The 23971-nt window shown below is 63.3% G+C and overlaps 1 protein-coding gene across 2 annotated transcripts in view; it reads left to right on the forward strand.

Annotated features, from left to right (window-relative positions):
* Window positions 1–20889, forward strand: part of NOTCH1 (notch receptor 1) — a 44967-nt gene extending 24078 nt beyond the window's left edge. For both annotated transcript variants that reach the window (XM_061154265.1, XM_061154264.1), the window contains 25 exons: window positions 250–363; window positions 636–869; window positions 959–1069; window positions 1528–1720; window positions 3155–3300; window positions 3501–3614; window positions 5323–5442; window positions 5923–6075; window positions 6767–6995; window positions 7617–7818; window positions 8363–8516; window positions 8643–8827; window positions 9256–9388; window positions 9540–9797; window positions 9872–9984; window positions 10900–11471; window positions 11714–12109; window positions 12651–12799; window positions 13558–13774; window positions 13976–14063; window positions 14154–14319; window positions 14884–15179; window positions 16221–16368; window positions 16491–16588; window positions 17778–20889. In XM_061154265.1, coding sequence (XP_061010248.1) covers window positions 250–363; window positions 636–869; window positions 959–1069; window positions 1528–1720; window positions 3155–3300; window positions 3501–3614; window positions 5323–5442; window positions 5923–6075; window positions 6767–6995; window positions 7617–7818; window positions 8363–8516; window positions 8643–8827; window positions 9256–9388; window positions 9540–9797; window positions 9872–9984; window positions 10900–11471; window positions 11714–12109; window positions 12651–12799; window positions 13558–13774; window positions 13976–14063; window positions 14154–14319; window positions 14884–15179; window positions 16221–16368; window positions 16491–16588; window positions 17778–19241 — 6053 coding nt within the window. In that variant the 3' untranslated portion in view covers window positions 19242–20889. The remainder of the gene's footprint in view (window positions 1–249; window positions 364–635; window positions 870–958; window positions 1070–1527; window positions 1721–3154; window positions 3301–3500; window positions 3615–5322; window positions 5443–5922; window positions 6076–6766; window positions 6996–7616; window positions 7819–8362; window positions 8517–8642; window positions 8828–9255; window positions 9389–9539; window positions 9798–9871; window positions 9985–10899; window positions 11472–11713; window positions 12110–12650; window positions 12800–13557; window positions 13775–13975; window positions 14064–14153; window positions 14320–14883; window positions 15180–16220; window positions 16369–16490; window positions 16589–17777) is intronic.
* The last annotated feature ends 3082 nt before the right edge of the window (window positions 20890–23971 follow it).

Below are 23971 nucleotides of genomic sequence, written 5' to 3' on the forward strand. Positions count from 1 at the left end.
CTGTAGCCATGGCAACCGTCCATCTTGGGCTGAGCCCCCTCTGAGGGGGCAGGGCAGGAGGGCGAGGACCCCAGGGGTGGGCGCTGAAAGAGGGCGAGGAAAGGATACGGGCGTTTGCCCAGCCCTGGCCGAAGCACTCTTGGGGGGCCCTCCCAGGTGGCCCCCGCCCCCCGACCTTGGCCAGCCCGGGCTTGGCTGTGGTGCTGTTGTGCCCCTGGCATCTGACCGCCGTCCCCTCCCCGGCCGCAGGCTTCACCGGGCACTTATGTCAGTATGACGTGGACGAGTGTGCGAGCACGCCCTGCAAGAATGGCGCTAAGTGCCTGGACGGGCCCAACACCTACACCTGCGTGTGCACGGAAGGTGCGGGGCCGCGAGCCCAGGCAGAGTGGAGGGGCAGAAGCGGGCGGGTGGGGTCCAGCGAAGCGGGGGTGGTCGGAGGCTGAGGCTGGGAAGGTGACCCCTCAGTGTGGAGCCAGGGGCCAAGAGCAGGGTGAGTCTCGGACCCCAGGCAGTTGGGTGGGGGCTGCTCCAGACATCCCCAGGCTTCCCCGGCGGGAACAAGAGGACCCTGGGTCTGGTTGGTGGCGTCCTGGACAGCTGGAAACCCAGGGAGGGGCCCCTCGTTCCTGCAGGCTACACGGGGCCCCACTGCGAGGTGGACATCGACGAGTGTGACCCCGACCCTTGCCACTACGGGTCCTGCAAGGACGGCGTGGCCACCTTCACCTGCCTGTGCCAGCCGGGCTACACGGGCCACCACTGCGAGACCAACATCAACGAGTGCCACAGCCAGCCCTGCCGCCACGGGGGCACCTGCCAGGACCGCGACAACTCCTACCTCTGCTTCTGCCTCAAGGGGACCACAGGTGCCTGGCCCCCCTGATGTGGTGGGGGGCGGTGGAGCTGCAGATGAGGCAGCAGGAGCGCGTGAACGCCTCTGGTCTCCCACCCCCAGGACCCAACTGCGAGATCAACCTGGACGACTGCGCGAGCAACCCCTGCGACTCCGGCACGTGTCTGGACAAGATTGACGGCTACGAGTGTGCGTGTGAGCCGGGCTACACAGGTGAGCTGCCCAGGATGCCGGGGCCCGCAGGGCTCTGCCCTCCTGCCCGCGTCAGGGCCTTGATTCAGGGGCTGAAGCTGCGCTCGCAGGTCAGCTTCTCGGGACTGTGAGGGCCCAGCTATCGGGCCAGCAGCCTTGGCCGCTGGCGGCAGAAGCTCTGGAAGGGCTGGGGAGGCGGGTGTCTGGCTGATGCTGGGATGGACGTCCTTGAGCCTGGCGTGCCAGGCTGGAGCCAGGCTCCCGCTGCACGTGCTGCCCTCTGCCCTGAGCGTGTTCAGCTTGGGCCCTGGGCCGGGTCCCGGGAGCAGAGCTCGTGTTGGTGAGAGTCTGCACCTCGGGAGGGCCTGGGATGGAGCAGGGGCGGGGGGGGCGCTCACGGAGAGGGAGACTGAGGCTCGAGGGCTGGGACCCCGACCCCTCTCCCACTCCTGGTGTCTGAGCTGCCGGGCCGCCCGTAGGGAGCATGTGTAACATCAACATTGACGAGTGCGCAGACAGACCCTGCCACAACGGGGGCACCTGCGAGGACGGCATCAACGGCTTCACCTGCCGCTGCCCCGAGGGCTACCACGACCCCACCTGCCTGTCCGAGGTCAACGAGTGCAGCAGCAATCCCTGCATCCACGGGGCCTGCCGCGACAGCCTCAACGGGTGCGTCCTCGGAGCCCCGGGTGGGGGCGGGGGGACGGGGGAGCCAGCGGGTCCTGGGCAGAGCGGGTGGGTGCTCCCCCAGGACGGGTCTGCCGTGGGGGCCCTGAAGGGTGCCGTGCGCGGGCGCTCGCTCAGCTCCTGGTCTGAGCCCAGTGCTGCCCTCGGCTCTGAGTGCGCCTGGGGAACGCGTCTGTGCCGAGGCAGCAGACCAGAGGTGAAATCTCTGAGATCTGTGAGAGTGGAAGGGCAGTCTTGGGTCGTGTCCGAGCCCCTTTGGGCCACAGCTCAGTCGGTAAAGAATCTGCCTGCAATGCAGGAGACCCAGGTTTGATTCCTGGGTCAGGAAGATCCCCTGGAGAAGGAAATGGCAATCCACTCCAGGATTCTTGCCTGGGAAATCCCACGGACAGAGGAGCCTGGCGGACCACAGTCCATGGGGCTGCGAGAGTTGGACACGACTTAGCAACTGAACCACCACTGAGCTTCCGTAAGGCGGCTGCTAAGGTCATCCGAGGCTGAGGCTGGGGGCCGGGGCCTTCAGTCCCACCCTGACCGCCGAGGTCGGGAGAGGGGCTGCAGGGCAAGTTAATCACCAACGGCCAGTGATTTATTCAGTCACGCCTGTGTGAGGAAACCTCCATAAAAAGGCCAAGTGCGGGAGTTCAGAGAGCTTCCGGGTTGGAGAACAGGTGCTGGGATGGGGCGGGGACCAGCTCTGAACCTTTCCCATCCCTGGCCCCGTACGTCTCTTCCATCAGGCTGTTCCAAGTTTCCCTGCTTATAGTAAACCATTTATCTAGTAAGTCAAACAATTTTTCTGAGTTTCTTGAGCCGTTTCTGCAAATTTCAAAGGAAGAGGTCTGGTTCCTGGCTGTTTGGTCAGAAGTAGAGGTGACAACTTGGGGCTTGGGGTTAGTGTCTGACCTGGGGCCAGTCTAACCCAGTCTGCGCTGACTCCAGACAGTGCCAGGACTGGGTTGCAGGACACCCCGCTGGTGTGGGAACCCCGCCCATATATGGGGTGCCAGAATATTAGAATGTAGAGAGGCTGACTTTTAGTTTCTGACACCCACTACGTACCTGGCATTGGCTCTGTCTAAATGGAGTGATGGACATGGATGGGGTGATGGACATGGCAGGGACCACATGCCCTCATTTTGCAGAGAGAATGTAAGCAGCCTGCTGAGGGTCACGCAGTGAGTGAACAGTGGATGGTCTCCTGACCACTGCTCTGAACTGGGCACTGTCCCAAACCCTTACCACTGTCTTAGTCAAGGCGGGCTATTTAAAGTCGTTTAAAGGACTCCAAGGGTCAGAGTGGACCAGTGTCTCCATCTAATCAGGTCGTAGGACAGTGTCAGAGTCTGGGGTGCTCCCAGCCTAGGCCCCGCCCTCTCTGGCCACACCTGAGCCGCCGTGTGGTCGCCTCTGCAGGTACAAGTGTGACTGTGACCCCGGGTGGAGCGGGGCCAACTGTGACGTCAACAATGACGAGTGTGAGTCGAACCCCTGCGTCAACGGGGGCACCTGCAAGGACATGACCAGCGGCTACGTGTGCGCCTGCCGGGAGGGCTTCAGTGGTGAGTGGGACGGGGGGCTCCTGGTCCCAGAGCAGGCCCTGGGGGCAGCGCAGCGGTTGAGACTGCCGGTGGCTCCTGGACCCGCTGGTGTGGGCTCCAAGGCCCCAGGCTCAGAGCAGGGCTTTTCCTCCACACCAGTCAGAACTTGGCCACAGCACCCGGGGTGACGGCCACACTGACCGCGTTTCCTCTCTCTCCAGGCCCCAACTGCCAGACCAACATCAACGAGTGCGCATCCAACCCATGTCTCAACCAGGGCACGTGTATCGATGACGTGGCAGGGTACAAATGCAACTGCCTCTTGCCCTACACAGGTACGGGCGGGGCCTGGGTGTGGGCGGGGCCTGTGGGCAGGGGCGGGGCCTTGGTGGGGCGGGGCCTGAGGGCAGGGGCGGGGCCTCGGCAGGTGGTGCAGGTGGCTGAGGTGCGAGGCGGCCTTCCTGGGCTGGCCTCGTCTGCATCCCTCTGCAGGCATCCCAGAGGCCCTGCTCTGTACTCCCAGCCTTAGGCCTGGCAGTGTTAGGGCCTCACCCTGCAGGTGTCTTTGCTCACAAAGTAACCAGGTGCCTGGGAGAAGGTTTGAGCACAGCTAAGTCCCTACTTGGGGGACCTGCCCAGGAGGTGGCCCCCTTGGCGGCAGAGCTGGGCCTGGGCTGTCAGCCTCCCCGCCTGCCGTTCAGACTGCCCTCCCCATCGCTGGCCAGGCCTGAGGGAGTCCTTTGATGGCGGGCCCTCTTTGTGTGGGTAAACAAGGAACCCTGTGTTCCCGCTGAGAGTGGCGGGAGACTGGTCCCTGGAGTCTCAGCTGCCGCCATTGGCCCGGCCACGGGAGGCGGGATGTGGGTCCCCTCCTAAGGAGAGATTTCCAAGTGTTAAAAAATGGAAGTCACGACCGCTCAGGCCACCAGGCCCCCCGGGGATGGGGCAGGGGGTGCTGCCCTTAGGGACGGTCCTGAGAGGCCCCCATCGGCAGGGGCAGGGCCCCTGACTGTGGTTCTCACGACATCGGCGGCCTGTGGCCTGAGCAGTGTTTTCTTTGACCGAAGATGGGGACCTGGACTTTCTCTCCTCCACCGGTTAGGAAACGCCCCCAGCCCTGGTGGCCGCCCAGGGCGCACCCGGGTCCCTTTCGGACGCCCTGCCATCGGGGCTGGCGGCTAGTGGGGAGGAGCCGGCCTGTGCTGACCCGCTTCCCGTCCGCCTGCTTCCTGCTTCCCGCTGCACAATTGTCGGAAACCCTGGCGAATTTCCTGCCGGCTGGAGTCACTGTGGAAACCGATAGAATGAAAGGCCCTGGACGGTCACCCCCGCGGGCCAGGGAGATAATGGGCGGCCGGGAAGATAACGCTTCCTCGCGGGCTCGGAACACGGCCCCGTGGGCCGTAAACAGGAAACCCCGCGTTGGGCTCTCAGGGAGGAGAAGTCACCCGGTGTGCCGGGGTCCAGGCAGACTCCCGCTCCCACCCGGGGTCCTCACGCCATGTCTAGTGCTCCCCTGATAAGCAGCCATGCTGAGGGCTGAGGCTGGCACGTGCCCTGCAGTCACAGCCTTTGTTCAGGGGCCTCCCAAGATGGCACTCGCCACCCGAGGCACCGAACCCCTGGAATCAGCTCCCAGGAGCCGGCTCAGTGCAGGGCCCTTTGCCACCAGCAGGGCATGAGGCTGGGAGCGGGTCCAGGGCCCCTGTGACGTTGTGTGGGTGGGGGGGTGTCAGGCCCAGCCCAGCCCTTGCTCCTGGCGCTATCGGGGGGTGAGACCCAGGCCGTTCCCCCAGCCTGTGGGGGCCCAAGGGTTCCCCTGGTTCACGTTCGGGTGCTGACTCAGCCAGGCGTTCACACAGCCAAGGTCCCAGTGCCGCGCAGTATGCACCCCCCCCGCCCCCCACGCAGGGCAACCAATGTGCTTTAACGTTAGATCCACCCGTTGACGGTGGCCGCCGTGGCCTCTGTCAGGACGTGCCCGGGGCGTTGACCTCCGGCCGGGGCTCCCGCGGCGCTCACCGTCCTGCCTCTCCCTCCCAGGGGCCACGTGTGAGGTGGTGCTGGCCCCGTGTGCCCCCGGGCCCTGCAGAAACGGCGGCGAGTGTCGGGAGTCAGAGGATTACGAGAGCTTCTCCTGCGCCTGCCCCGCAGGCTGGCAGGGTGAGTCCAGGGGGCAGGGGGCCGGGGGCAGGGGAGGCTTGGAGAGGCTCGGGGGCCACAGGCTGGCAGGGTGAGCCCAGGGGGACTGGGTGGGGAGGCTCGGAGAGGCTCAGGGGCCACGGGCTGGCAGGGTGAGCCCAGGGGGTGGGGGGACATGGGGAGGCTCGGAGAGGCTCGGGGGCCACAGGCTGGCAGGGTGACTCCAGGGGGTGGGGGAGGCTTGGGGACTTCAGGCATCTCTTGCTAGTGCGCCCTCGTCTCTGGGGGATGAGCCAGTGGGCTGCAAGGCCCTCCCAGGCTTGAAGGTCTGTCTCCCACTTGGCCCCAAGGTTGGGGGGGGCAGCCCTTTGGAGAGCCCCTTCTTCCCCGGACGCCCCCAGAGGGTCGTCCTGTGGCGGCAGAGGGCCTGCTCTGGGGGGCGGGCAGGAGGGGGCCCGTGGGCACTGGCTGAGCCAGCGGCTCCCCCCTCCCCCCCACCAGGGCAGACCTGTGAGATTGACATCAACGAGTGCGTGAAGAGCCCGTGCCGCGCGGGCGCCTCCTGCCAGAACACCAACGGCGGCTACCGCTGCCACTGCCAGGCGGGCTACACGGGGCGCAACTGCGAGACAGACATCGACGACTGCCGGCCCAGTGAGTGGCTGGCCGGCCCTGCCCGCCTCTGAGACGTCCAGACCTGTGTCCCCAGGCGGGCGCGGGGCAGGGAGCGTGCCAGGGTCATGTGGGAGGGTGGGCAGGGCAGTACCTGGGTGCAGGCTTGGCGCTGGCAGCCCTCTCGATCCAGCTGGACCTTTCAGAAGGGCACCCGGTTGGGGGCTGGAGGAAGTGCTGGAGCGGGGCTGGGTGGCTGTTGTCAACCAGCAAGGTGGTCGCAGGCGGTTCCAGGGCCTCTGGTGCCAGGCTGATGGGCCCCCAACTCGTCCATCCTAGCATCTCCCAGCCAGACTCCCAGGCTTCTCTCCCTGGGGCCGCAGCTGCCCCGTCCAGCGTAGCTCTTAACCTAGTTCTTGTCCTGACCCCTGAGGAATGGAGCTCACACAGCCTGGGGTCCAAGAGAGGCCGAGCACCCCGTCTGGCACTGCCAGCAGGCAGGGAAGGCTGTGGCCACAGCCCGTGCGGGTCTCACTGTTAAGCCTGCCCGCCCTTATGGCCTGGGGACCGGGAGCTCGTGGGGCACTGTAGACCCCAAGCTCCTGATGTGGCCTGCTGGATTGGGGGCTCCCTGCGGAACACCCCGGGGGCAGTGCCAGGAGCCCCCAGCTGTGGTTGCCCTGGCAGAGGGGTGGTGCCCAGCTCTCAGGCCTGCCCTCCGGTCCCCTTGCAGACCCGTGCCACAACGGGGGCTCCTGCACAGACGGCATCAACACGGCCTTCTGCGACTGCCTGCCCGGCTTCCAGGGTGCCTTCTGCGAAGAGGACATCAACGAGTGTGCCAGCAACCCCTGCCGCAACGGCGCCAACTGCACCGACTGCGTGGACAGCTATACCTGCACCTGCCCCACGGGCTTCAGCGGCATCCACTGCGAGAATAACACGCCCGACTGCACGGAGAGGTGCGAGGGGGCCGCGGGTGCGGGGCGGCAGGCCGGCTCCGGGGCCACGCATGGCGCCGGCAGACCTGTGTCCCCGGCAGGGGTCCGCCTGGGGTGGGCACTCGGGGCCAGTGTGAGACACCGTTCCTCCTGAAAGGGCCGTTGTCCATCCACCCTCATGGCTTAGAAGCAGGAACCCTGTGGTTTATCCTGAGGAACTGCTGTTCCTCCTTCTATCAGCCGGGGACCTCGTCACTGGCTTGTGTCTTTATTTGCCATGGCTGCCAGGAAGCTCAGCATGGAATGTCACACTTGTCCCTGGTTTCTAGCATGTATCTCCCATGCGGTCTGGTTTCTGCTCATTTTTGTCTTGATCGCGATAGACCTGTGTGCGATATGAAGCTCCTCTCAGCACGAGTTCTAAAGAAGGCAGAGGAAGGAGTGTGGTGTGGTGTGAGGGTCTGGGGTCCCCTGGGACTCCTATTGGCCTCCCCAAGGTCAGCCAGGCAGTTGCCGGCCCATCCTGGTGCCCAGACCCCTGTCGCCACCCTGATGGGCAGTGAGGGTGCCGGCATGGACGTACCTACTTGGGCAGGATCCTGCCCCCAACTCACCACCCCCTTGCTGCCTGCCCACCTCCAGCTCCTGCTTCAACGGCGGTACCTGCGTGGACGGCATCAACGCCTTCACCTGCCTGTGTCCACCCGGCTTCACGGGCAGCTACTGCCAGCACGACGTCAACGAGTGTGACTCTCGGCCCTGCCTGCACGGCGGCACCTGCCACGACAGCTACGGCACCTACAAGTGCACCTGCCCGCAGGGCTACACGGGCCTCAACTGCCAGGTGAGGGCGGGCCCCCTCGCCTGGGCTCCCGCTGGCTCTGCCACCCTGAGGAGCCGAGGAGGGGGCAGCTAAGCAGGCAGGGGTGGTGAGCAGGGCCGTTTCCAGCTCAGGCAGCAGAGGCTTACGGAACGAGAAGAAGGACCAGCTGATGCAGGGGAAGGCGGCTGAACGCCAGTGTTTTCATTAAGCATATGTCAAAGTATCAAAGGTTTATCTTCTTTAAAGATGTTCACACACAAAACACCAGTTAGAACAGAGCTGTTTCCTTCTTAAGGAAAATCTTCCTTCAAGGAAAGGCAGCCTGTTGTCTGGATTCACCACCAGGGGCCCAGAGCAAGAGAGGGGCCCCCACAGCTCCCGGCTGCTCCCGAGCAGGGGGCGCCCCGTGGGCCTCGGTGTCCGTTTCTGTGGATTGGGAGGGTGGGGGTCACGGGCCACCTTGGGCATGAGGGTCTCTGGCGCCCGTGTGTGTCCCCCGCCGGGTGGGCTGGGCCCGTGGGAGCCGGCGGGTGGGGCGTGAGCAAGGCCGCCCCTTTGTCCCCAGACCCTCGTGCGCTGGTGCGACTCCTCCCCCTGCAAGAACGACGGCCGGTGCTGGCAGACCAACGCGATGTACCGCTGCGAGTGCCACAGCGGCTGGACTGGCCTCTACTGCGACGTGCCCAGCGTCTCCTGTGAGGTGGCCGCGCGGCAGCAAGGTAACTGCCCAGGCTTCTCTGTGACCACCGGGTGTCCGAGCTCGGAGGTCAGGGGGTGTGCTGCCAGAGGCAGCCCCTGGGGAAGGGAGCCGGGGCCTCACGCTCCGCCCGCCGCGTGCCCCGCAGGCGTCAACGTGACCCACTTGTGCCGGAACGGGGGCCTCTGCATGAACGCGGGCAACACACACCACTGCCACTGCCAGGCTGGCTACACGGGCAGCTACTGTGAGGAGCAGGTGGATGAGTGCTCACCCAGCCCCTGCCAGAACGGGGCCACCTGCACCGACTACCCCGGCGGCTACTCCTGCGAGGTGGGCGCCCGTCCCTGGGGCGGCGGGGTGTGTGTCTGGCCCGAGTGCCACCGAGGGCCAGGCCCTGGGCTGGGAGCCGGTGCGGCAGGGAAGACTAGACCCACAGACGCGCAAGGCGTTCAGTCCCATCAGGGGAGGGCTGGGTAATCAGGAAAGCCTGCCTGGAGGAGCTGTCTTCTGGGGGTACCTGGAAGAGGAAGACCCTGAGAAGTAGGGCAGGGTCTCCCCTCCCCCAGATTCACCCACCTCTACACCAACTCCCACCTTGGGCAGCGAACCGCAGCTTACCAGGGCTCTTACCAGGGTCTCCATCTGGGTCCTTCCGGTAGGAGGGCTTTGCAAGGCAAGAGGGCAGCTCACGGGGCCCTGTTGGCCCTCACCCCGGCTGCCCGCTGAGCCTCAGCCCATGCCTCGCTGTCCCCCTGCAGTGTGTGGCCGGCTACCATGGGGTGAACTGCTCCGAGGAGGTGAACGAGTGCTTGTCCCAGCCCTGCCGGAATGGGGGCACCTGCATCGACCTCACCAACACCTACAAGTGTTCCTGCCCCCGCGGCACGCAGGGTAGGCTCGGCCACACCTGGGGAGGGGGCCCGGGGGAGCTGGTCGCCAGCGTCCACCTCCTGGGCCCGGCCAGGGCGGGGGCGGGGCACACCTGCGGGAGGCATGGGGCTCGAGAGCGGCCACGTGGGGTCTGATGGCGCCCGGCCTGCAGGCGTGCACTGCGAGATCAACGTGGACGACTGCAACCCCCCCATCGACCCTGTGTCCCGGGGCCCCAAGTGCTTTAACAACGGCACCTGCGTGGACCAGGTGGGCGGCTACAGCTGCACCTGCCCGCCCGGCTTCGTGGGTGAGCGCTGCGAGGGCGACGTCAACGAGTGCCTGTCCAACCCCTGCGACGCCCGCGGCACCCAGAACTGCGTGCAGCGCGTCAACGCCTTCCACTGCGAGTGCCGCGCCGGCCACACCGGTGGGTGCCGCCCTGGTGGGGGGTGGGCGGTGCGGAGGCGGGGGGTCAGCGCCTCACGCCACTCTCGTCCCCAGGACGCCGCTGCGAGTCGGTCATCAACGGCTGCAAGGACAGGCCCTGCAAGAACGGGGGCAGCTGTGCGGTGGCCTCCAACACGGCCCGCGGGTTCATCTGCAAATGCCCAGCGGTAGGTGCCATGGGCAGCAGGTGGTGGTGGGGAGGGCTCCTGGTCTGAAGGGGGCAGGAGGACACCCCCGCTCAGCAGGCCTAGTGCCCTGGGGTGGCCAGAACTGCCCCCCCCCCCCCGTCTCGCCCCTCCGCCCCCAGCCTGCGCGTGAGCTGGAGGGCACAAGGTGGCTTGTGTGTCTGGACCCCACCCTCCTCGTTTCCCTTGAGATAGTGTTTCTTGTGTCTTTCTGTTTAGAGCCGTTTAGTAGAGAATTGGTGCAGGTGTGTGCCCCCTCCCCCATACACCCAGTTTCCTGTATCAACATCTAGCTCACCTCTAGGCTTCCCTAGTGGCCAGACAGTAAAGAGTCTGCCTACGGTGCGCAAGACCAGGGTTCGGTCCCTAGGTCGGGAAGATCCCCTGGAGAAGGGAATGGCTACCCACTCCAGTACTCTTGCCTGGAAAATCCCATGGACAGGGGAGCCTGGTGGGCTACAGTCCATGGGGGTCGCAAAGAGTCGGACCCGACTGAGCGACTTCATTTTCACTTTCTTTTGCGTGTGGGGAACACTGTTACCATCAAAGACCAACATTAGTATGTTGCTACGTGATCTATACACTTACACGTTAAGTCCAGCCCACTCCATGTCGTGTGTTCCTCGGGTCTGACACACACGCATTGCCATGAGACCCCTGTTGCAGGATCCCAGGGGATCGTCCGTTTGCCCTAAAAGTGCCCCAGGCTCCTGTTGCGCCCATCCCTCCCTCCTTCCCTCCCAACTCCTGGGAACCCCCCCAACCCCCGAGCGTTTTGTGTTGACTTTCTTTAAAAGGAAAGGCTGCCAGCCCTTGTGGGTGGGTGGGTGGGTGGGGGGCGCGGGGGCGCGGCTGGGCGGGTCACCCCCCTCACATCTGCGCGGCCCCTCCGGGCAGGGCTTCGAGGGCGCCACGTGTGAGAACGACGCCCGCAGCTGTGGGAGCCTGCGGTGCCTGAACGGCGGCACGTGCATCGCGGGCCCGCGCAGCCCCACCTGCCTGTGCCTGGGCCCCTTCACCGGCCCCGAGTGCCAGTTTCCAGCCAGCAGCCCCTGCGTGGGCGGCAACCCCTGCTACAACCAGGGCGTCTGCGAGCCCACCGCCGAGAGCCCCTTCTACCGCTGCCGCTGCCCCGCCAAGTTCAACGGGCTCCTGTGCCACATCCTGGACTACAGCTTTGGGGGCGGCGTGGGCCTCGACATCCCCCCGCCGCAGATCGAGGAGACGTGCGAGCTCCCCGGCTGCCGCGAGGAGGCCGGCAACAAGGTCTGCAGCCTGCAGTGCAACAACCACGCGTGCGGCTGGGACGGCGGCGACTGCTCCCTCAACTTTGACGACCCCTGGCAGAACTGCACGCAGTCCCTGCAGTGCTGGAAGTACTTCAGCAACGGCCGCTGCGACAGCCAGTGCAACTCGGCCGGCTGCCTCTTCGACGGCTTCGACTGCCAGCGCGCAGAAGGCCAGTGCAAGTAAGGCCCTCGGGGACGCCGCTCGGCGTCCGTGACGTCCCGCGGGGCTGGTGGGGGGCGGGCGAGGGGGGCCGTCCGCTCACCAGCAGGAGCGGAGCAGGTGGGAGAAGGACCCCGGGCTTCGCGGGCAGGACAGCGCACAGCCGGGTGCTGGCCGAGGGTCTCCGGGTGGACGGGGGCGGGCGTGGCCCCAGGGGACCCGGGCGCGGAGGGAGCCCCGAGCTGGTGCCGTGTGCCCGCAGCCCCCTGTACGACCAGTACTGCAAGGACCACTTCAGGGACGGGCACTGTGACCAGGGCTGCAACAGCGCGGAGTGCGAGTGGGACGGGCTGGACTGCGCGGAGCACGTGCCCGAGCGGCTGGCGGCCGGCACGCTGGTGCTGGTGGTGCTCATGCCGCCCGAGCAGCTGCGCAACCGCTCCCTGCACTTCCTGCGGGAGCTCAGCCGCCTGCTGCACACCAACGTGGTCTTCAAGCGCGACGCCAGCGGCCAGCAGATGATCTTCCCCTACTACGGCCGCGAGGAGGAGCTGCACAAGCACCCCATCAGGCGCTCCGTGGACGGCGGGGCCCCGCTGCTCCCGGGCGGCGGCGGCGGACGCCGGCGCAGGGAGCTGGACCCCATGGACATCCGCGGGTAAGCGAGCCTCTGCCGGCGGCCTCCACGCCCTGACCCTCAGGGTTGCGCCTCCCAGAGAGGGCAGCGCTGTCCTCCCGAGATGGGGAAAGAGACCCTGTGATTTCAGCTCCCGTGACGGGCGAGCGGCAGAGACAGCATTCCTGCTCAGCCTCAGCTCTCAGGGAGGGGAGGGACTGGGCTCTGGACACCTCCGTCCTCCCGAGATGGGGACCAAGGCTACCCGTGGCTCTGCAGGAGCCCCACGGCCTGCAGGGGAGCACTCCGAGGAGTGTCCGTGTGAGCACCACACGTGCCCTGCTGGTGCTGGACATGGCAGGCCCTCAGGGCCACTGTGCACCTCCAGGCTTGTTCCTGTCCGGACCCAGCTCTCTGCCTCCCCAGGCTGGCCCCTGGGGTTCTGGGAGCACCCTCTCTCCCCACCCATCCATCAGGGTGACACCATAGGAGCCAGAGCCAGTCCCTGGGGGCGGGCTGGCCAGGTGGGCGCTGGGAGGGGCCGGGGCCCAAGCCCCCTGACCTAGGCTCGCCCCCACCCCAGGTCCATCGTCTACCTGGAGATTGACAACCGGCAGTGCGTCCAGTCATCATCCCAGTGCTTCCAGAGCGCCACGGACGTGGCCGCCTTCCTGGGTGCGCTGGCCTCGCTGGGCAGCCTCAACATCCCCTACAAGATCGAGGCCGTGCAGAGTGAGTGGCTGGTCCTGCTCCCCAAGCTGCGGCCAAGCTGCGTTCCTGCGGGAGCTCTGGATTGTCCTGGGAGGGGGTGTGCGTGGGAGGCGGTCTACCAGCTCCCCGCCCCCACCCCGGGGATGCTCTTGTTCTTCAAGCCAGTTGCCACCCACGGGGTGTCACGCCATCCAGAGTTTGGGGAGCGCTTTTCTGGGGTTTCCCACCGGGCATGCTCTCCCTCCGGAAGCAACAGCTGTCAGTGAGGCTGACCCAGGGGAGTCCGCACATCCGCCAGCAAGGTGGGGGGAGACTTTTCTCGCCCCACCCATTCCTCCCGATTTTTCTTTGTTGGGTATTATTTCAAAATCATTACGGCTTTTTTTTTTTTTTTTAGAAAAAAAAAAAAGAGAGAGAAAGCAAAGAATTGATCGATGTCATGTGAAGTGTTGAAGTTTGTATCTGGAAAATCCCCCTAAATCCTTTGTCTTAACAGCTCGATGCGAGTGCAGCGATTTGAAGTTGCCTAATCCTTCTCCCTTAAAGGAGAAAAAAGTGAAAGCTGTCTCCAGATAGCCGGCTGGTGCAGGAGAGAATTTAGCGATAGTTTGCAATTCTGATTAATCGCGTAGAAAATGACCTTATTTTGGGGGGCGGGATGGAGGCGAGCGGGCGAGGAGGCGCCGGGCCGTGGAGCCAGCGCGCTGCCCCCGGCCGCCGGCCTTCCTGGCTGCGCGGCCTGATGTCCGGGCGCCCGCCCGCGGCCGCTGTGCCCGCAGGTGAGACGGTGGAGCCGCCCCCGCCCCCGCCGCTGCACTTCATGTACGTGGCCGTGGTGGCCTTCGTGCTGCTGTTCTTCGTGGGCTGCGGGGTGCTGCTATCGCGGAAGCGCCGGCGGCAGCATGGCCAGCTCTGGTTCCCCGAGGGCTTCAAGGTGTCGGAGGCCAGCAAGAAGAAGCGGCGCGAGCCCCTCGGCGAGGACTCCGTGGGCCTCAAGTCAGTGGACGCGGCTGGCCGTCTGGGTGGGGGTGGCGGGCTTGCGGGAGGCGGGGCTGCCCCCTCCCCTCCTCCGCCGTCCCCGCCTTGGGCCCTGGGCATGCGCGGGGCCTGGAAGGGGCGGGGAATCTCCCTGGACCCCCCCCCCCCCGCCCCGGCGCCCCGCTTAGTCCCACCTACCCCCGACTCCGTCACCCCCAGGCCCCTGAAGAACTCCTCGGACGGCGCCCTCATGGACGACAACCAGAACGAGTGGGGCGACGAGGGCCTGGAGGCCAAGAAGTTCCGGGTGAGTCGGGGCTCCAGGCCCCCGCCCCGCCACGACCCGCCCCGCCCCGCCCCGCAGGGTGTGACCCTCTGCTCCACCCTCTTCCCGTAGTTCGAGGAGCCCGTGGTCCTCCCTGACCTGGACGACCAGACAGACCACAGACAGTGGACTCAGCAGCATCTGGACGCCGCCGACCTGCGCGTGTCTGCCATGGCCCCCACGCCTCCCCAGGGCGAGGCCGATGCCGACTGCCTGGACGTGAACGTCCGTGGGCCGGGTAGGTGCGGCTGGCCAGACGCGGCTGCCCCCCACCCGGGGCTCCACCCGCAGGCAGCTGGTGGCGCAGGGCAGCCTCCCTGACCTCGTGATCCGCCCGCCTCCCTGTCCCAAGCCTCAGGGATGGTACCTGAAAACGCCCGGGCCTCAGAATGGGTGAGGACCCCCAGGAGTTGCTCTGCCTTCTGGCTGCCTCCCCTCTCGGAGAGCCAGCCTCAAAGCGCGCTCTGCCCTCAGAGTTGACTTCTTTCAAAATGCATCTTTTGAGACACCCAGAGTGCCTGTTAGCTTACCTCCTCTGTCTCCTGGACGGGACCATGGGTGAAGGTCTCAGGCAGGTCAGGAACCGGAGCCCACCTGCTACCTGGCAGCTGGACTTGGTTCTACCCTCAGGGAGCTTGGACAGATTGCGTTGGCGCTGGGCAGTGTGGCCGTGTGCACTGGGCCTCCGTGGGCCGCGCGTCCACAGGGTTGCGCCCCCGCTGAGGCCTGTTATCCCCCGGAGCAGCTGCCAGGGGCCAGCCTTCCTGACCTGGCCCCGTCCCTGTCCTGCCCGCCCCTGCAGACGGCTTCACGCCCCTCATGATCGCCTCCTGCAGCGGAGGGGGCCTAGAGACAGGCAACAGCGAGGAGGAGGAGGATGCGCCTGCGGTCATCTCGGACTTCATCTACCAGGGCGCCAGCCTGCACAACCAGACAGACCGCACCGGCGAGACTGCCCTGCACCTGGCCGCCCGCTACTCGCGCTCCGACGCGGCCAAGCGCCTGCTGGAGGCCAGTGCGGACGCCAACATACAGGACAACATGGGCCGCACCCCGCTGCACGCGGCCGTGTCTGCCGACGCGCAGGGCGTCTTCCAGGTGGGCAGCCACTCACGTGCCCTTCTGCGCACCCTCGCCTGTCTTCCCTCCTTCCTGGTCTGGCCCCAGAGCCCTGATTCCAAGCCTGGCCAGAGCAGGGGCAGTTGGGGTTCCCCCTCCACCCCGAACCTTTGCACCCTGGAGGGGGCGTGAGGCCAGGGAGGGTGCCAAATCCCCTGTGTCGTCCCCTTGGGGCAGCCAGGCCGGTGACGCCACAGCAGGAGAGGCCGCAGGGGCCTGCAGGGGCCGGGCCTCCTCACCCTCACCCAAGACAGGCCCCTCCCCTGCGCCTGCCCCTCCTGGCCCCCACGCCCTCCCCGCTTTGGCTGGAGGCATCGATTGCCTCTGGCGGTGGGGAGAAGGGCTAGAGGCTGCTGCTTGCTGCCTGCAAGCGGCAGTGGGGGGAGGGGGCCTCTGGCCTTGCTGGGCTTCTAGGATGGGGATGGATTAGGGATGTGGGTGCCTCGGTCTCTGGGGAGCATCCCTGGCAGAAGCAGCTTTTGAAAGCTGCCAACCCTTCCGCCGGCCACAAACCCCCAGGCCCCAGGCCATGCTGCTCTGCACAGGCAGGCAGGTAAATGGGGCACAGATGGGGGGTGTCACAAAAGTCTAATGATTTCCGACATGTTGTCTTTTATGGAAATGAGAGATTGGGGACAATTTAAACAAGCCCCTGGAGGCAGGCCCTGGCCGCGTTTGCCCGGGCGGTCTCTGTGGCACGTAGAGACATTCCCTTGGGCGCTTCTCAGGGTGAGGCCGGTCCGCACACGGCTCTTCCCCAGCTCCTTTCGTCCCCCCTCCCACCCCCGAAACAGTGACTGTCCTTCTCTCTCGTGCTCTGGCCCCACCGCTCCAGCAGCGCCTGGTGGAGTTCTGCCCACTCCCCGGGCTCTCACGCCACGTGTGTCCGGGCTCCCTGGGGCCATCTGACCCCAGAAGGGCTGCATCCGCGTCAGGGTTTGGGTCCCAAGCACGCGTCCCGGAGCGGGCAGGGGCCTCGCGCTCACACTTGCTGAGCCCGAGACCTTCCCTGTGTTCCAGATCCTGATCCGGAACCGAGCCACCGACCTGGACGCCCGCATGCACGACGGCACGACCCCGCTAATCCTGGCTGCCCGCCTGGCTGTGGAGGGCATGCTGGAGGACCTCATCAACTCCCATGCCGACGTCAATGCTGTGGACGACCTGGGTGAGCCCGGCTGGGCCGGTCCGAGGGAGGGGGCATGCCACGGCCGCCTGCCGACCCCTGACCTGCCTGCCGACCTCTGACCTGCCTGCCGACCCCTGACCCTCCCTCTGCTCCCCTCACAGGCAAGTCCGCCCTGCACTGGGCGGCCGCGGTGAACAACGTGGAGGCCGCTGTCGTGCTGCTGAAGAACGGGGCCAACAAGGACATGCAGAACAACAAGGTGGGGTGGCTGGCGAGACACTTCCCTTCTCCCGCTCCTTTCCGACTGGGGGACCCCCGAGCCATGACTTCAGCTTCTGGGCCTTGGCTCCCTAACCCGTGAAGTCCCAGGAGAAGCCCCGGGGGAACGAGACGTGGACCCCGTAGTGGGTGCCTGTGTGGTCGGCGCTCCCTACCTCCCTCTGGCCACATTACCAGTCCCCTCCCGGGCCCAGGGCACGGGCAGCTGCAGCTGTCCCCCCCATGTCACTGTGATCTGCGACGTCACCTCTGTTCTTGGCTGTCACTGGCCAGGGCAGGTTGACCCAGATGGTGCACGCTGGGCCAAGAGGCTGGTGGGCGGGGTGGGGGGTTCTGCATGACAAGGCCCCCAGATGGAACAGTGAGTGGCCACCTTCCACATGTGGACTGCCTCTGGTCTCTCAGCCTCGCCACGGTCTGTCCCCGCAGTCTAAGTATGCTCATTCCTTCCTGCCCAACCCCAGCCTGGCCCTGCATCTCTTGAGCTTGTCTTTGGCCTCCTGTGTCCCCGGACCTGCCCCTTCCTTCACTGACCCCTGAAGGGATCTCCTGTCCTGGGGGAGGGGTATGGGGGGTGCTGTTGGGCCTGGTCACTCCTGAGGCTGCCATGGGGCAGAGGCATCATCCTGCCTCCTGCTGGGGAGTCAGGCGGCAGGGACCGCCGTGGCGGAGCGGCAGCTGAGGCCAAGGCCATACGTGTGCCAGGCAGACACCGTCTGGCCTCACCCTACACAGCAGCCTCAGGGGGCATACGCTGCATGTCCACTGTACTGATAAGAAAACCACGCCCTGGGGACAGAGCTAAGATGTCAGGGTTTCTTGGGGACCAACTGGTGCCCACAGACACACTTTAGTGACCCTGAAACCCCTGAAATCGCGGCAGGGTCTCCATCTGTGTGGTTTTGAAGGAGGGAGGCACAGTCTGTTAGATATCCTGTGGGGTCTCTGACCCCTTGAAGGTGGAGCCCCGCTGGTTTAGAATATAGAACCCCACAGGTCTTCCGGGTGGGTCTTAGAAGATGCATTTAAGGCATATTTGTCTGTAAGACGTCATAGTGATGGTAGGACCCTAGGGGGAGGGTTGAGATGAGTGGGGCAGAGGCAGGGCTGACCGCTGGTCCCTCTGATGACCGGTGACCCCTGCACCTGCCCCCATCTGCTCCCCCCAGGAGGAGACGCCCTTGTTCCTGGCCGCCCGGGAGGGCAGCTACGAGACGGCCAAGGTGCTGCTGGACCATTTTGCCAACCGGGACATCACGGACCACATGGACCGCCTGCCTCGCGACATCGCGCAGGAGCGCATGCACCACGACATCGTGCGGCTGCTGGACGAATACAGCCTGGTGCGCAGCCCCCCGCTGCACGGCGCCCCCCTGGGCGGCGCGCCCACCCTGTCGCCCCCGCTCTGCTCGCCCAACGGCTACCTGGGCAACCTCAAGCCCCCCATGCAGGGCAAGAAGGCCCGCAAGCCCAGCACCAAGGGCCTGGCCTGCGGCGGCAAGGAGCCCAAGGACCTTAAGGCTCGGAGGAAGAAGTCCCAAGACGGCAAGGGCTGCCTGCTGGACAGCGGGAGCGTGCTCTCGCCCGTGGACTCCCTCGAGTCCCCCCACGGCTACCTGTCAGACGTGGCCTCCCCGCCCCTCCTGCCCTCCCCTTTCCAGCCATCTCCCTCCGTGCCCCTCAACCACCTGCCCGGGATGCCCGAGGCCCACCTGGGCGTCAGCCACCTGAGCGTGGCAGCCAAGCCCGAGATGGCGGCGCTCAGTGGGGGCGGACGGCTGGCCTTCGAGGCAGGGCCACCGCGCCTCTCCCACCTGCCTGTGGCCTCCAGCACCAGCACCATCCTGGGTGCCGCTGGCAGTGGGGGCGGTGGGGCTGTGAATTTCACCGTGGGTGGAGCCGCGGGCTTGAATGGCCAGTGCGAGTGGCTGTCCCGGCTGCAGAACGGCCTAGTGCCCAACCAGTACAACCCGCTGCGAGGGGGCGTGACGCCGGGCACCCTGAGCACGCAGGCTGCCGGCCTGCAGCATGGCACGGTGGGCCCGCTGCACGCCCCCGCCCTGTCCCAGGTGATGAGCTACCAGGCCCTGCCCAGCACGCGGCTGGCCTCCCAGCCTCACCTGGTGCCGACGCAGCAGCTGCAGCCGCAGCAGAACTTACAGATGCAGCCGCCGAGCATGCCACCGCAGCCAAACCTGCAGCCGCCGCCGCCGCACCTCGGCGTGGGCTCAGCCGCCAGCGGCCACCTGGGCCGGAGCTTCCTGGGAGGGGAGCTGAGCCAGGCGGACGTGCAGCCGCTGGGGCCCGGCAACCTGGCCGCGCACACCGTGCTGCCGCAGGAAGGCCAGGCCCTGCCCACGTCGCTGCCGTCCGCGCTGGCCCCGCCCATGACCACCGCCCAGTTCCTGACGCCCCCCTCCCAGCACAGCTACTCCTCCTCCCCCGTGGACAACACCCCCAGCCACCAGCTGCAGGTGCCCGAGCACCCCTTCCTCACCCCGTCCCCCGAGTCCCCCGACCAGTGGTCCAGCTCCTCGCCACATTCCAACATCTCCGATTGGTCCGAGGGCATCTCCAGCCCGCCCACCAGCGTGCCGTCCCAAATCGCCCACGTCCCAGAGGCGTTCAAGTAAACAGCCGGCTGCCCCCAGGACCCTGCGCTTCCTTTCCCAAGCCCTGCTGGGGCGTGTGCGTGCGCTCCATGGATGCTGGGGCTGACCAAAGGAGCTTTTTTTCAACAAATGTGTTTTTATACAAAATAAGAGGACAAGGATTTTTAATTTTTTTTTCTAGTATTTATTTATGTACTTTTATTTTACATGGAAACACTGCCTTTTTATTTATATGTACTGTTTTGTATGGCATCAGGTAGAAACTTTTATCTGCTCCAAGAAAATAAACTAGTTCTCAGTCATGATTTTCCTACTTAGGATAAAGACTCTTAGGTATTTGTAAAATATAAACAAAGATTCATGATGTGCAAATGCCATTTATTTATTGATTTCCTCTTTTTTGAATCCTGAAAGAAATGATGTCAGACAAGGGCGGTTTGAGCCAGCATTGTTTAGAAAGCTCCAGGGGTGCCCGGGGGCCTGCTTTGATTTCCCCAGACATCCCCTCACCCCCACCTCCAAACCTGGACCTCCCTCCTCCCAGGACCGCCTGCATCTTATGAAAAGATGCGTCTAGAGAAAGAAAAGCAAGCCCTTTACTCCTTTGGCACGTGGGTTACTTTGTACCTGAAGTAGGAAAGTAAAGTGTAAAATGATGTGGTTCATGCATTTCGGTGTACTTTTAAACTTTTTAAAGATATGTCTCTCAAAACGTGTTCTTGGGGTATGCCAAGGGTACATTTCATGGTACCAATCATGAATCTTTGTTGCAGTTTCAGTATTACGTAGTTGTTCTTTGGTATTGTGAGTTCTTGTTCTTTCTGGAGGCTCCCCTGCCCCTCGCCCCCGCTGATGTTTAAGCATCATGTAAGAAGTTGGAGGTGTGGCCATGTGGTACCCACCTTGGACCCCACGTTGGGGAGGCCTCCCCCTTCCTGGGGAAAGACACCGCTGGGCTGCCCTGTTGGAGGCATCTCAACTTGAACTGCATCTCCCAGGTTCAGCGGAAGATGAACTGGCGCCCCTGGGGCCCAGTGCTGACGGGCCCGGTTTTTATAGGAGACTTGGAAAAACGTGGGTGCGTCCAGCCTCAGTGCTCAGAGACCCTGGTTCCAGGGCCTGGCGCGCCCTGGGGTGCTCGGGTCACCAGGAGCCTGCTCGCGGGCCACCCCTTCCAGTTCAGGGGGTGGGTGTGCGCCCCGGGGTAGAGCAGAGTTTTACATTATCAAGTATAAGCCTGTGGCAGATACATATCTGTAAATACATTTTTAAAGGGTGATTTTGTTTAAGAAATCTGTTTGAACAAATCTGTCAGGGTCGTGCTGATAAGGGATGTCAGAACCCAGGCCCCACGACCCGCAGCTGCCGAACAGTAGCTCCTGAGAGCAAAGCCGGGGGGTCCTGCTGCCCACCGCACTGAGTCTGCTGCCCCGGCCTCGCCGGGTGTGCTGTGGGGCCACCCCTAGTGGGCACGATCAGACTCTTCCTAAGACATGGCTTTTTGTGTTTTATAAGATAGAGTGTAGTTTACATAAAAAGAAAACTTTTTTAAAAAGTTATCTACCTACAAAACTGTAGGTGATGAAAATGATGTATTTTTTTTCATCTTTTTTGTTAACAGATTTGCAATAAAAATGATTCCGATGGTCGTCCAGATTTTGCTAAACTCGACTGTGGTCCTGGCTTGCTTTCTGAGAGGGAGGGAGAGCAATAGAGAGAGAACGCCAGCCCTAACCCTGGGTGCCAGGGTCACTTTGTCGGGTCAGGTATCCAGTGTCCCATCTACCCTGCCAGGCCCTGTGAAGCGGGGCAGAGACCCCATAGGGAGCAGGGCACATGCAACCCCAAAACCAGGCTCTGGGCTGTCTCTCGACTGTCTGGGTCATGGAGAGCGAGGCCCCACTTACTAGCCTGGGGACCACCACTGCAGGCAGGAGGGGCACAGGGAGGAGTCCAGACCCTGGCGTGGGGCAGAGAGAGCCGCAGGAACATCTGAGCAAGGGCACCTTGGTTGGCGGGGGTGGTGACATAGTGAGTGGGGTAAGTTCTGTGAGCCCCAAACGGTGCAGGCTGGGCAGAACCACTGTCTCAGGAATCCCGAACTGGGCCATCAGGCACAGGGTTCGGACCTCCTTCCTCCCTCCTCCCTAGGCCCTCTTCCCCAAGCCTTCTCTACCTGCCCCCGCCCCTTCTCTGCATGACCCCGCCCCTTCTCTGCTTGGCCCCGCCCCTGCCCCAGCTCTATCTGACTCCGCCTGCCCCCGCCCCTTCTCCGCCTGGCCCCGCCCCTACCCCCGTGTCTATCTGACTCCGCCCCTTCTCCACTGAACCTTACCCCTTCTCTACTTGGCTCCACTTCTCCTCTACCTGGCTCCTCCCTTTCTCTACCTGGTCCCGCCCCCACCCCAGTGGCTTCAAAACAGGTTAACACTCCGCTGACCTTTTGAACTGTGGTGTTGGAGAAGACTCTTGAGAGTCCCTTGGACAACAAGGAGAGCCAACCAGTCCATCCTAAAGGAGATCAGTCCTGGGTGTTCATTGGAAGGACTGATGCTGAAGCTGAAGCTCCAGTACTTTGGTCACCTGATGCAAAGAGCCGACTCATTGGAAAAAGACCCTGATGCTGGGAAAGACTGAAGGTGGGCGGAGAAGGGGACGACAGAGGACGAGATAGTTGGATGGCATCACCGACTCGATGGACATGAGTCTGAGTAAACTCCGGGAGTTGGTGATGGACAGGGAGGCCTGGTGTGCTGCGGTTCATGGGGTCACAAAGAGTCGGACATGACTGAGCAACTGAACTGGACTGAACTGACCACCTTCCACTGCAGAGTGCCACCTGTCCCTGGCGTGGCCCATCAGGGCACAAGGGTGAACCCAAGATTTCCTCACTGAGTGCAGATGCTTTGTTTCTGGGATAAGAGGTACTGGGAAATGGAATATGGCAAATGGCTGAACTTTCATCTTGGAGGGGGCATTCAGCCTGAATTCTGCCCAAAGAACTCCCAGCACCCCTAAATTACACTCCTAGGTGTACACCCAAGAGAAGTAAAAACAGGCTCTATATCAGTCCATCTACACGTGTGCTCACAGCAGCCAAGAGGTGGGAACAACTGAAATGCCCATCAGCTGACAACTGGTGATCCAAGTGGGGTAGGTCCACACTGTGATGGCTAATTTTATGTGTCAGCATGGCTGGCAGTGGGAGGATGGGGGTGGCGCAGATTTGGCCACACGTGAGGGACGAGATTAGCGTTGCAGTCTGGGCTGAGTAAAGCAGATGCCCCCTCCCCTGCCCCCATGCAGGTGGGTCTCACCCAATCAGGCGAAGAAGATATGAATAGAACAGAAAGGCTGAGGAAGAGGGACGTCGTGCCGCCTGACTACTGGAGCTGGGGTATCTGTCTCTTCCTGCCTCTGGAGTCTCCATAATCATATGAGCCAGTTCCTTGTAATAAATTTCTTTACGTATTGATACATCCTGTTGAGAGTTGGACCATAAACAAGGCTGAGCACCCAAGAATTGATGCTTTCAAGTTGTGGTGCTGGAGAACATTCTCCAGAGTCCCTTGGACAGCAAGGAGATCAAGCCAGTCCATCCTAAAGGAAATCAACCCTGAATACTCATTGAAAGGACTAATGCTGAAGCTGAAGCTCCAATACTTTGGCCACCTGATGCGAATAGTTGACTCACTGGGAAAAGACACCAATGCTGGGAAAGATTGAAGACAGAAGGAGAAGGGGACGACAGAGGATGGAATGGTTGGATAGTATCACCGACTCAATGGACACAAACTTGTGCAAACTCTTGGAGATAGTGAGGGACAGGGAAGCCTGGCGTGCTGCAGTCCATAGGGTTGCAAAGAGTTGGACACGACTGGGCGATTGAACAAGAGCAGCAGCATCCTGTTGGCTCTGTTTCTCTGGAGAACCAGACTAAACGCACACACAATGGACTGTTGTGCCTGTGTTAGCTGCTCAGTCGTGTCTGACTCTGTGACCGCATGGACTGTAGCCCACCAGACTGCTCTATCCATAGAATTCTCCAGGCAAGGATACTGGAGTGGTTTCCCATTTCCTCCTTCAGGGTGAACTATTATTCAGCCATAAAAAGGAATGAAGTTACCAACACCAGCTACGGCTCAGTCAAAATGCAGAAAGATCACGCTGAGTGAAAGAAGCCAGACACCAAAGGCTGTGTGATTTAATTTGTATGAAACTTTCAGAGTAGATAAACCCAGAGAGGCAGAAAGCAGATGAGTGGTTCCCAGGGCTGGGAGCAGTGGGCAATGGGCAGTGAATGCTCGGTGGGTCTGGGGCATTACTTCAGGTGATGAAATGTCTTGGAACTTGACAGAGGTGGTAGTTGTGCATTTTTAATATGTTAAATGCCATTAAATTTGCTGTAAAATGGTTAATTTCATGCTCTATGAATTTTACCTCAATTATTTTTTTAAAGAAAGAACTCCTAGCAGTGTTTGTACTCCCAAGAAGTTCCTGGTGGTTGTGGGATTCCCACAGAGGCAGCAGGATGGGCCTCAGGGGACCTGTGGGCCTTAAGGAGCACCTCATTGCTCCCCCAAACCCTTGGGCTCCCAGCAACAAGGAGAACAATGCCATGTCAGGTTTAAACTGGGCGTGCCCAGAACCCAGCCCTGCCTGTCGCCGGGCGGGCGAGTTCCTGGGGGCAGACCAACCACGGCCACAGGCTGAAGGCTCTGCCCTCCCCTGCCTGAACCTCCCCTGATGCC

This window comes from Dama dama, chromosome 11 (genome assembly GCF_033118175.1).
Source record: "Dama dama isolate Ldn47 chromosome 11, ASM3311817v1, whole genome shotgun sequence".
NCBI lineage: Eukaryota > Metazoa > Chordata > Mammalia > Artiodactyla > Cervidae > Dama > Dama dama.